Source organism: Anopheles gambiae, chromosome 2, assembly GCF_943734735.2.
Source record: "Anopheles gambiae chromosome 2, idAnoGambNW_F1_1, whole genome shotgun sequence".
NCBI classification, from domain to species: domain Eukaryota; kingdom Metazoa; phylum Arthropoda; class Insecta; order Diptera; family Culicidae; genus Anopheles; species Anopheles gambiae.
Genome location: NC_064601.1, coordinates 10,002,167 through 10,014,094, shown reverse-complemented (window position 1 = coordinate 10,014,094; position 11,928 = coordinate 10,002,167). Strand labels below are relative to the sequence as shown.

General features: G+C 45.8%; 2 protein-coding genes across 17 annotated transcripts in view; both read left to right on the top strand.

The window, feature by feature from the left end:
• LOC1281333 (uncharacterized) overlaps positions 1–4,429 on the top strand; it is a 33,640-nt gene extending 29,211 nt beyond the window's left edge. For all 7 annotated transcript variants that reach the window (XM_061647173.1, XM_061647175.1, XM_061647179.1 and 4 more), the window contains 4 exons: positions 453–569; positions 652–817; positions 903–1,084; positions 1,167–4,429. In XM_061647173.1, coding sequence (XP_061503157.1) covers positions 453–569; positions 652–817; positions 903–1,084; positions 1,167–1,382 — 681 coding nt within the window. In that variant the 3' untranslated portion in view covers positions 1,383–4,429. The remainder of the gene's footprint in view (positions 1–452; positions 570–651; positions 818–902; positions 1,085–1,166) is intronic.
• Positions 4,430–4,847: 418 nt separating this feature from the next.
• LOC11175623 (uncharacterized) overlaps positions 4,848–11,928 on the top strand; it is a 44,757-nt gene continuing 37,676 nt past the window's right edge. For 3 of the 10 annotated variants that reach the window (XR_009765133.1, XR_009765132.1, XM_061647169.1), the window contains exons 1-3: positions 4,848–5,609; positions 7,740–8,217; positions 9,046–9,592. Coding sequence is in view for 7 of the 10 variants with exons in the window: in XM_061647169.1 (XP_061503153.1) it covers positions 8,158–8,217; positions 9,046–9,592 (607 nt within the window). In the remaining 3 variants the exon portion in view is untranslated. Of the gene's footprint in view, positions 5,610–7,739; positions 8,218–9,045; positions 9,593–10,666; positions 11,627–11,928 lie in introns of those variants that run through there. The other 7 variants (XM_061647166.1, XM_061647162.1, XM_061647165.1 and 4 more) reach the window with 6 other exon arrangements.

Here is an 11,928-nt window from a genome sequence, read left to right as displayed (position 1 = left end):
TTCTAGAAACAATCAGAAGACATTAGCACCAAACATTACCAAACACGTACCAAGTACAAATTGAACCGCTCGATTCCATCGCAAGAAGGATTCACATTGGAAAATGTCCTAACCTCTCCCCTTCAACCACAACTCACCAATACCGAGTCTCCCTACTGCACCGTTTGAACAGTGTGGTTTGATCTATATATCAGTGTCTATCTATCTCTAGTACCTCGTAAACATGCGTGCGTATCTATATGTGTGTTTGTGCCAGTGTGTGTGTGTATTGGACTACAAAAGGGAACAAAAAAATAGAGCATTATAGTAGAATAGATGAATCCCTAATGTCTGGACTTTGATATTAACATTTTATTTCAATTTCTTCCTCACTGGGGACACTTCTTCGCCTGATTGCTGTAATCTGTGCACTTAAACGACCCCGTTTCCAACTCCTGAACAACTCCTGGCAGGTGGTGCTCGGATGGATGGGTGATCGGAAGTCGGTCAATGCCAACTACACCTACGCCATCTGTATGGCACTGTGCGGCCTGGTGACGGCTCTCGTACCACTGTTCAAAGATTACACGGTAAGCTTCCACAGTGTGACCATCCTTGGCAGCCTTGGGTGTACTCAACCCGTCCCGTCCGTTTCGTTTCACTGTTTCACAGAGCCTTTCCGTGTTGGCTGGTGGATTTGGACTGTTTATAGCAGCAAACTATTCGCTGACCAGTATTATTCTGGTGGAACTCATCACGCTGGAACGTTTCACCAACGCGTACGGGTTGCTGCTGCTGGTGCAGGGCGTAGCCAATCTCGTCGGTCCGCCACTGGCAGGTACATATCGGATCGTTGGATGGGTGTTTCATGCAAATATTAAAAAAAAAAAACAAACTAATGTTCTCTTCCCGCTTACTTTCAGGCTGGATATCCGATCTGACCGACTCGTACGATTTGGCATTCTATCTGGCCGGCTTTTTCATAGTCATCTCCGGTGCGCTGCTGCTAGTGCTACCCACGATACTGAAGGTGCGCAAGATCGTGGACAAACGGCGGCGCAGCTCGGCCCTTGCCAATGGCGATAGCGTCAAGCTCAACAAGAAGGTGATTTGGACTGGACGAACAAAGCCCAGAGAGGAAAGTGTTTCAATGCAAGCTATCTTTTATGCTCCCATTCAATCAACAGGTATCGTCGGCAAGCTATCAGCAGCAAAACAACAATGTCGCCACGAAACCCGTCGCACTCGATCTGAAAACCACGTTCGTGAGCAATGGCAAGCGCATCGTGACGGGAGTCGACGCCAAGAATGGTTCCACCCCGAACGGGATGGGCACGGGCGGCGGGCACGTGTTTGGGCTCAACGGCTACAAGCTGCCGATCGAAGAGGGGGCCACGGTTTAGGGCGTTGGTGGATGGATGGAAACACTGTGCCCGGCTGTACTCCCGTTGTAATCGGTTTCTTCCATAACATTGTGAACGTATGAGGGCTCGCAGAAAGCGTTGCTGCGTCGCGTAAGGGCGTAGACAATGCGCACCAATTTGACGATTGGTAAAACGTTTAGAACCATCGTAACCGTAATATTTGGAAACACACACACACACACATATACTTGAGTAGGAGATTTTTTGGGGTCTCATTATTATTCTGTTTTCTACCTTGTCGGTAGGATAAATTTTGAATGTACTATTAGCGTTTCGTTCTTGTTATTCGCGCGCGACATAGGCTCGCCCGTACATAGCCACCCGCAAGACTGGTGGATGAATATATACCTCAGACTTTATTCACTTACTGTAATAGCAAGCAAGCAAAACCCATTCAACTAAAAAAAAAGAAGTAGAAGAATAATAATGGAATCACCGGTAACTGAGTAAATCGAGTTGACACGGAGACAAATTGCTTCCACTAAGTTGGCCCCCTTTTATGGAACGTTTATTTTTGAAGATTTTTTTTAAATGTATCGTTTTATTTCCTTTGTATTCATCTAATAGTGATTGAGCTGGAGAAAAGGGAAGCAAAACAAGAACCTTTCCTGTACCAGTACATATGTAACACATTTGAAGTTAATAGACACGCTATTTATAAAAAAAACTATAATCGATATTACACCATAGGCAAACTCTGTACCATGTTACTGAACTTTGGAGACGATATAACGATAGTGAAGCTGATGAGCGCATTTGGCTAGATTGCGTTCGATTTGATGAAACCCAATATTTCCTCAGGCTCGCTCCCCACTTTTTGGCTCCGTTTGTACGAGGGCCGTCACATCGGCCCACGGTGTATGTTCGGGGTTAGGAAAAAAAAACAAAGGAATGACAAGCAACATTTGCTTTACCGTGGAAAGTTAAAGACCAACATTACCAAACTTTAGCACCCTTTTTCTCTCCTCGCAAATCCCCGCCGCTTTTTGCTGCCATACACGGTTGGCGTACAGTTTTTAGGCCGTTTCGATAAAGCGCAGATGCTTGGAAAGCTTTCCAAACAATTTTTCTCCCATTATTCTACACGACATAGAGCAATCTTCTAATAGTAATAGGACGTACGTCTGTTTGAAATGGTAAATAGTGCGGCCACCCGTTTTGCCACACATGCATGCTGTGGTGGTGTTTGAATTGTATTGTTTGTTGCAACGGTTGAACGCCATTGCATATGTTTACACAACAACATATTGACAATTTTTGCGGAACGGCTGATTACGCGAAACTATAATGATACGTAATGCAGGTGGAGATACAATTGAAGCTGAGGCGCAAACACTAGGTAGAGAGAAAGGGATAGAGAAAGTGAGAGGGGAAAGATAAATAATATATAAATATATTCATCAGCTGTGATCACCTAGTATATATTAACAAATACTAAACTAAAGCTAGTAAAGCGATGCTAATTAGACACCTAGATCGTAGTAGAGAATTGAAAGACACATTCAAGTACACACCTACACTATACGGAGGCGAAGGACGATAAAGGAAAGGCTAGGATAGGGTAAAAGTGATTGGTAAGGAACGGTGGAAGCGTTTTGTCAGCAAGAGTCAGCCGACGACGAACAACGATTTGGTGGTGAAGGGCAGCATGTCTGTGGTTTAATTTGAAATAGACATTAATTGATTTTTTTTTCTTCAAGCACGTGTTGGCCACGGACGGAAGGGAACATGAAAAATGGGACGAGAAAACAAAAAATCTAATTCTAATTAGACACTACTACTGCACACGGGAAAAGCTGATAGGAATAAGAACGATTAATAGGTATCAAAACAAAAGGAAAGGAAAAAACACACACAAGAAAGTGAAGATTTCTTTACTACAAACACAGACACACACATAAAATCAAATGGGAACAAACTCAACCACGATGAGGCTATGCTGATGCAAATGAAGGAAAGGAGGTGATCGACTAAATCAGGTGATGAACACGTTTCTGCAAAATAGGAGGAAAGATGGTAAATGAAAGTCCAAATTAGACTTCAACAGATGAATGCTATATATTTTGTAATTTCAATTATTATATCCTTCGAAGATAGAGTCCTGTGTGTCAACCGCTCACTGGAGAGAGAGAGAGAGAGAGATGTGTATGTGTGTGTGAAAAAAAAAGAAAATGAACAAGCAGTAAACGAATTCGAAAAAAAAAAACAAATAATTTTATGCATTGCTTCTGCTAATTTCTATGCACTGCAACTCTATACCAACCAACTGATTATCTACAGTTTACTATATTCTTTTTAGAGCATTCAAAATTTGGGCCAGATCAAACAGAAGAGCAAAGAAATGGGAGAATCGTGGTGAAAGTAGCATAGACGGAAGCAAAATGCCCGCGAATTGACGGCTAAAACCGGCAATCGACACACACACACGCAAATAGACACGGTAGACGGATAGGGCTCGAGAATCGGTGGATGCAAGATAATAATTACACGCAATGGAAATCCATATAAGAGACACGTTACTACTACTACTACTACTACTATAGAGCAACTTCTAGTAAGTTTGAATTGAGATATAACATTTCGGGAGAGTACTGCAGCAGAAGATAATAGAAAAGAAAGAAAAAACTCACTGTTTAGAACCAAACCGATCACACAATAAAACAACTCATGCACGAACACAAGAGCGTGGCACGTTAGTTTTCTCTTCAAATTTTGGGTGGCGGACAGCGCTCTATTCAGCGGGCAGCCACAAAAGGGTAGAAAAGCAAACGGTGCAACAAAACGGAACACTTCTTTTCCAACAATATAATAATGATAACCCTACAAAGAGGAAACAAAATGAAAAGCGCCTGTCAACAAAACAGCAAACCTTAATGCTGCCCGCGTGCATTAAGAGTGAGCGGGGTTGTTTGCTCGCTGTTAGGCGCAAGTTAAGCAGTAAGATATAGCAAGAAACAAATTATAACGTGGAAAGCAGCGTGGAAAACAAATCTTCAAAATAAAAAAATAATAATAAAACATTTAAACAGCCCGTTTGAATCGAATTTTGCAAGAGGATTTTAGACAAGGTTGTATGCCATGCCATGTGCCGCGTAAACCGCGTAAAGAAAATCCGAACCCAACTCATCAAGGTAGGCTATTTCTATCTCGAACGCACGGAGCTTACGTTTCAATTACACATTCCGCCATCATTAATATAGATTGAACTCACATATTTACGGTGCCACGGATCTCGTCGCTTAAAATGAAGGTCAATTTAATTCCCGACATTTGAACTGTTCGCCTGAAAATCGCTCCCACATCGGACACTGCAGACGGAAACGAACGGTTTCGGTAAGAATCACGGAATCATGCTTTGAAACTGCCATTAAAACATGCACACACTTGTACACTCGTAGGCCTGCCGGTAGGTGGCTACCACTGCTGGCTGGCAGGTGGCTTATACCCGCATACGATGTCTCGCCGCACAACTGGGTCATATGCCAAAGTGGCAAGGGGAGCAACCAAAACAACCAGAACGAACGAAACTCGTCCCCTCCATGTACCGATTGAGTTATTGCAACGGTTCATCGGGTACGTTTCCCACCCCCGTACGAGATGTGCCGAAATGCAGGTAAAGGTTTCCCCGACGATGATCCACCCGGTTTGATCGCGCAAGGACCCACCGCACCCTACAAAACAACGGGGCAGAAGAAAAAGGACCCACAACAACGCAACCCAACGAGGGAACCGCAACGTTGGTATGTATGTTGCCCCGGGCAGCAGCGCCCTTTGTCGGCTGCCCGGTTATTCCACTTGCCCGGTCCTGCCCGGAAACCCTCCCCGTAAGGTATGTTTCACGCTTGCTTTTTTTTTCTCTTCCAATACACTTGTGTACCGCGCGGAAGTTGCTCCCACCCAAACATCGATGGGGGAGGAGATCGAAAGAGATAGCGAAATGTTGCGAGCACGTGTGTGTTTGTGTGTGCAGTTCGCGCTTTAGGAATGGGGAAGTGTGTCTCGGTTTAGTCGCGCGCTGTACGTCCGCCGGATCGGTAGCCGGATTTGTTCCGTCGGTGTTCGGGTCTGTCGAAGTGTTTCGAAGCAGCAGTAGATCGCAGCAGCAGCAGTAGTGGTTGCTTGCTAAAGTCATGGCCTCCTCCTGCCTTAGCCGGCCGACGGTTGTTGGGTGTTTGTTTTCCTGTTCTGGATGTGCTCGTGAAAATGGTTTGATGAAAGGCGTTTGGTGTTCGTTTTTAGTGATTTAAAACACGTTCGTCTAGTGGCTTAAAGATGAGCGCTGCAAAGTTAATATCGTTGCTTTTCCCCTTTGCTTGCTACGCTGTTGGAGGGCGAAGGGCCCAGTCAACCAGTCAACCTGCCAGACGACGAACAGGCACCACGCTGTACGCTCAGCGGGGGAAGGAAAAAAAACACGGAATTTGTTCCATTTTTGTCTTCTCTTTGCCTTCTGTGGTGCCTATAAATAGTTGTCGATGCGATCTCGTGCGGAACTCGTGCCCGTGAGGAAGAGCTCTTTATGGGGAAGTTTCGAAACCGGCCGTTTTCGGTGCGTGCTCACGTAAATTTCGGTGTGGTGTGTGACACGATTAGAAGCGCTAGAGCCGATTTTTACCAACAGCTTTATGCTGGTGACTTATAAGCCCTCGAGGGGCACACCTCTTTACGCCATACACAGTGGCGGTTACCAGGGAACGCAAGGCAGCGCAAAAATTCCAGCGGACTGTCGTCTCTCCGTCCAGGACCTGCTAGCCCAAGCGTGCATTAGCACAGTGGATCGTGCTGAAGCGAAAATGTTTAATCAATCAAAGCACCATAGCACCTAGCATCTAACTCCCTCTTTGGGAGACTTACTGCACACTATTTGTTCGCATTCTTCGCGCCCGTTTGGTGCGGGCGTCTTGGAAACCAATGTGCGCGCGCGGTACCACCCCGTCGCCGGTTTTTTGTTTCCTGTTTTCGGCTGGCCGGGGATTGCTTCTGCATTCCTGCCATTGCGGGAACGGTCCCATGCTTATGGGATGGGGCTCTTACTGCTTCGACATTTAAACGGTAGTGGAGCTGCTGCTGTTGTTGTGGCGCCTTGCCAGCAAAGGAATCCGTTGTCCTTGGTAACGCATTAAAGTTGTTTGCCCGTCAAGCAATGCCTTTGACGCCTTTTGAAGCGCAAAACGCAATACAAGAATCCGGGAAGAGTCGGGCCGCCAAAGAGTGCCATCTACGCGTAGCGTAATGGCAGATTAATCGTTTCCAGATAACACGTTAACAACTCGACTATGTATCGGCTAAGCATCACACTACGACAAATTGTTGCTAGCAGTAGGACCGTAGGTTGTTGTTGTGTAGGTACTGGCGCGCTTGCTTAGATTGTGCCGCGCAGTCCCGTGAAATTGGTATCGGTTCCGATCGGCTCGGCTAACAAACAATCTGAAAAGGGCGAAAGACGACCATGGTGATGATCTACTTTTTACTAATGACATCCCCCCCCCCCCCCCACAAATCGGGAATCGGGAAGGCAAGGCAGCAGGTCTCTGCTTTCAAAAGCTCGAAGAAAACGGGAGTGAGAATGGATTCGTTAGAAAGTACCATTAACTTTACTACGTTGTTGTTTTGGTCCTCATAGAAACGTCGCACTACGCGTCAATGGCGGCAAGTGTGTTTAGTGTTTGTGTGGGGAGGGTTTTCCTTTAAGCTTGTGAGTGAGGAAAGGGTTTGTTAAAATTGTTTAACCCAGATTTGGAAGTTTTTTTTTCTTCTATGCCCAGGTCGGTTGTTGTGCAACGGAATCGGTTATCGTGCAGTTGAACGTGGTAAATAAAGCGGAGCAATTTGTTCAAATTTGTTGTTTTTTCTACCAAAAAACAACTCAATTATATCTTGTTTTAGCCCCGGTTCTGTTCTGCTGCATTGAAATGATATAAACAAATTTATTTCCTCACAGTGCGGAAAAGAGGGGGAACCCAATTGCATTGAATGCATTCAATTTAGGGTGGCCTTCGTTCGTACTCCGTCGCTTCGGATTCGGTAAACGCCGACCGGAAGGTAATAGTCGAATTGATCGTGTCCGGAAGTAGCGCACTAAATGAGCAGGACCGCAAGCGATAGGGCGAATAGTGGCAGAACGAGATAGCGCGATTAGTTGAGCTTTGTCAGAATGTTTGTTTCTGTAGCCATTTGACGATGGGGGGCCATGTCTGGCTGGATGTTGTTTTGGGGACCCTTGCTTTTTTGTAGTAGAAACCCCTCTTTGCTCATTAGCCTTTTGCACGGAGGGCAACCACTGCTGTGACATTGACTGAAGTGCAAGTTGTTGATCATCCCGATTTCCCCGGACAGGTTGCGAAATAACCGTACCGAGGCCAGTGTTGAAGAATAGTGACAACAGTGAACAAGTAGTGGAAGGATAAATTGCAAAATGTAAATAAATGGAATCTGGAAAGCGAATAATGCTATCGTGATTGTGTTGTTAAGTGATATGAAGTGAAAATGTATGAAAAAGTGTGATAATCACAATGATCGCGGTGCAAATCCAGCCGACTGGTTCGGAAGAAAGATTAGTGCAATTATACAATAATTCAGCCAGTTAAATTGTGTAAATTCAACTTCAGTTCATCTATTTGTAGTGTAAAAAGGGAAAAAAAAATCCCCAACGTCGAAGATAAATTACTTGAGAAAATCAATGTCTAGCATGCATAACTGCTAAGAGTATCCGAAAAGAGTGTGCGTATATGTGCGTTTGTAAAAAGCAAACAACATGAACAGTAACGGCAACGAGGGAAAAGCAACGACAGCATCTGTCTACCGTCTACTGCAGGTAACTCCATCTTCACGCCCATGCTCGTAGACAATAATATTTGTATCTAAATCAAAATCAGTGAGCCAATCACTCAATTTGCTGCCCAATCGATCCGCATTACATGATCAGACCGTTTTGCGGTAGTAAATAAGTACCGCTCAGGTTCCGAACAGATATCGTCAAATCGTCCATTCATCCAAACAAGGAAACAGCCTCACCCATCAGCAGCAGCAGCAGCAAGAAAGCGATCGATCTCTGTATAAAAGTAGAACATTAGCCAGCCGGCCCTGCCCGGTTACGGCCGGCTGAGCCGTATCTACTCGATCGTCAATTAAGATCCACTTATATGATGTTGTCTGGCTGCGCAATGCTCTTCGCAACAGTAGACCACAGCATGCGAAAGCGGGGTAGTCACCTCCAGTGCCAGTGACCGGCAATGACGCGTGACCGATTTGTGCAGAAATTTCCGTCGACCCTTTTTGCGTTGTACCATTGCATCCTGATGCACCCTTTAGCTACCTCTCCGTTTTTGTACCATATGTTTTGCACTCTTGTTTTAGAAACCCTTCGATCGTGGTATTAATTAGCTTGATCAGGGTGCCTTTTTGCTTTTCGTTGTCGGTGCAGATTGTTTGAGATGTTTACCTAAAAAGGTACAAGCAGCTTGTTTGCTGGACCGCAACAGTTTGATTTGATTTTAGGATTTTTGGGGCCCAAAAAACGATCATCATATTTAAGAGAACTGTCTCATATGTTTTAGAAGAGAAGCCTTTTTCTAAAGTCATGGTCTTATACATTTTATGCATTATATGTTTTAAACCTTTTTCTCGTTACCCTTACTTGCAGAATCCCGCACCGATATGCATGTTTTACTTTGCCCATCCATTCGGCATCACTTCCCCTGCCAGTGGTGCGAAGCTGGCCCAAATTCGGGCCAGTGCTACGCAAGGATGCAAACCAAACGGACCATCGGCCGAACACGGCACCGCTGCCACCATCAACGCCCCAAACGGGGAGCTAAAGCAGCAGCGTAAATCGAATGGAAAAGTAACGGCGAACCCGGGTGCCCGGCATCCATCGAAATCGCACCGGAAAATCAATGGTCTTCAGGGCAGTGATGGTGCAGTGGATGGTACGAAGGCGAACCATACGTCACACCGGGAAGCAGCACCAAAAAAGCACCGCAGAAAGCACCGGACCCATCGAAGGATTAGTAATTTCGAAAAGTTTCTGCTCGAAATCCAACACGCCCACACGTGCGGCCGTGGCTCGTCGAAGGTGCGAAGGATCGACCGGGAAGATCGGCTAACACCGCTGGTACCGTGGCCGAGCACCATCTGGAATCGGGAGTTTCTGCTCCCAACGCTACTGCAAGCGTTGGCCCAGCAGCACGGTAAGTCCCAAATTTGCACACTTTTTTTTGGTGAGTCTGCACATCGTGGAGCTGAAAATGTGGAATGGTTTATGGTACAGTTTTTCGACCTCCCTCACTCCCTCACTCTCTCCTCTCTCTCTCTATCGGGTTTTTTTCCGGTAATTGCATTCCATTATAACCCATCCAAACAACTAGCAGCGATGAATCAGCTCGGCTCCGGATCGGGACACTCATTCCGGCTAGACACTGCATGCGAGAGGGCAAAGGTGTGCCGGTTCGTGCGGCGGCAAATACTAACTGTGTTTGTGTGTGTGTGTGCGGGGCATGTGTGAAAAAAATGTAAACAAAACAGCTGATGGAAAACGTGTTGCTAGATTTTCCGCTCTCGGCCGTTTTCCGGCACACGAACGGGTTGGCTCTCTTGAGTGTTTTCCCGCCGGAGTGCATCCGGCCGGCACTCACTCTCCCTGTCGAGGCAAAGACGGCGATGATGAGTGCCGAAGGGGTGCTTCTACTTTTGACAGGCTAGTGTATTGCTGTTAGAACGGTAGAATAACATACTTTTTGGGGAATGTGGTAAGAGATGCATGGAGTCGCGAGACTCAAAAACTCTATAGGCCAAACATGCTAAAAATATGGTTTTATAATTTTTATTATAAAAAAAAATGTCTCAAAATAGTACAAATGAGTGTTTTAAACAGGCTTTTTCAAAATCAAATTATTATAAATTATATTGCAGTGGAAATAGCTTTAAATCATTACTTTGAGATGTAATTTTTAAGCTGGATTCTGTTTAAAAAATGAATCATGTTGCATTGAAATTATTTCCAAACTGATGTTTGTCTTTTTATAAACACTATCTACTGACTGTCTAGTGTTACAAAAGCTTAGCAAGCCTGTATTTTCTACACAGCAACGCAACGAAGCTTATAATCCCTATCGCTGCGTGCGCTCCTAACCATGCGTTCGATGAGTGTCATCGGCTACTATGGTAGTAGTAGCATCTCGATCGATCCACCAACCGCTGAGTGAGTGCTGGTCGCTCGAGCTCACAAATCGGTTCCAAACATTCGCATAGCCCAGCTTGGTCGGTTCGCAGCTAAACCGTCGACATTGAGTCTGTTGACGGCTGCCGACGGAGCATGTAGAGTCGTTCGCTCGAAAGTCGGAGTTGGTGTTCGACCCATACCGGGCCCAAACCCAAGCCACTGAACCGGGGCCGGTTGCAGCGAGCAAATCAAGAGAGACACAATCGAAGGTAAAACCGCGGTTAAGATTGTTGTTAGTAGCTGACATCGCGCGTCAAGTTTGAAAGACAAATCGGTCCCGACCGTAGATCGCGTATCGCGCTGACGGTGCTTTTTTCTTTGTGCAGCCAATACTACAATACTTTGCCGGCAAAAGTGCAACGACGGTGTTCGCGAGTGTACCAGTAGAGAAGACACCTTCGCACGCGTGCTGGTCAGTGACGGTGACCCCGCGAGGTCACCACTTGGTAGGGGATGGCCGGTTTGTCGTGTCTGCGGTGTCGTGTGCTTGCAAGGTGAAAGTGAGATGCGTGCAACGGTTTTTTTTTTTTAATTTGTTTGTTTTGATGGGTGGTTGCTTCATTCAAGGGGGCTACGGTTCATCAAGTGCTAGTGCAGAGTTTTCGAGAATCGAACAGTGAAACAAGCGACGGTTTTTAACGCACCCAACCCCCGAGTTTATTATTCTATTCACAAAAGGAAAACAACCGCATCGATATGATGGATAGTGGTGGAGTGTTATCGCAGGTGGTGTAATTTGAATAATTATGAAACATTAAACTACCTGCAAGGCGCACCGATTGGCAGGCTCGTAGTGTACACACTCCGAACACCGCACAATGGTAGTGTACAGCTCTACGCAACAGGCGTATGTTGTTGTTAGCGATTTGAACAGGCGAGCAACTCGAAGTAAGCGTCCCGGCTGCGTCAAGAACTGGCAACACTTTTCCTCGGGCAATTAAGCAGAAACACAGACGACCGGCACCGGCCATAGCCACAGTACGGCCCGGTGCATTTTGTTAAGGTAGGTTCTCTAGTCCGCTTTGAGAACTGTTTAAAGGGAAAAGGGGTGGCGCTGGAAATGAAAAATTTGCAACCCATTTTTCCTACCATCCCATTCGACCTCTTCCAGTTTTCCAAACATTTCCGCTTCCGAGCTTTTCCAAGAAATTACATGCAAACAAAACCAACCCGAGCTGTGCACTGGTGTGTCCTTTATCTGGGGAATACGAATCCAGGCAAACAGGGAAAAGCTTGTTGGGACTTTGCTTTGCTTACACCCTGCTTGCCTGGCACCATCTGGCGGACAGTGTGAATGGGGAAGCC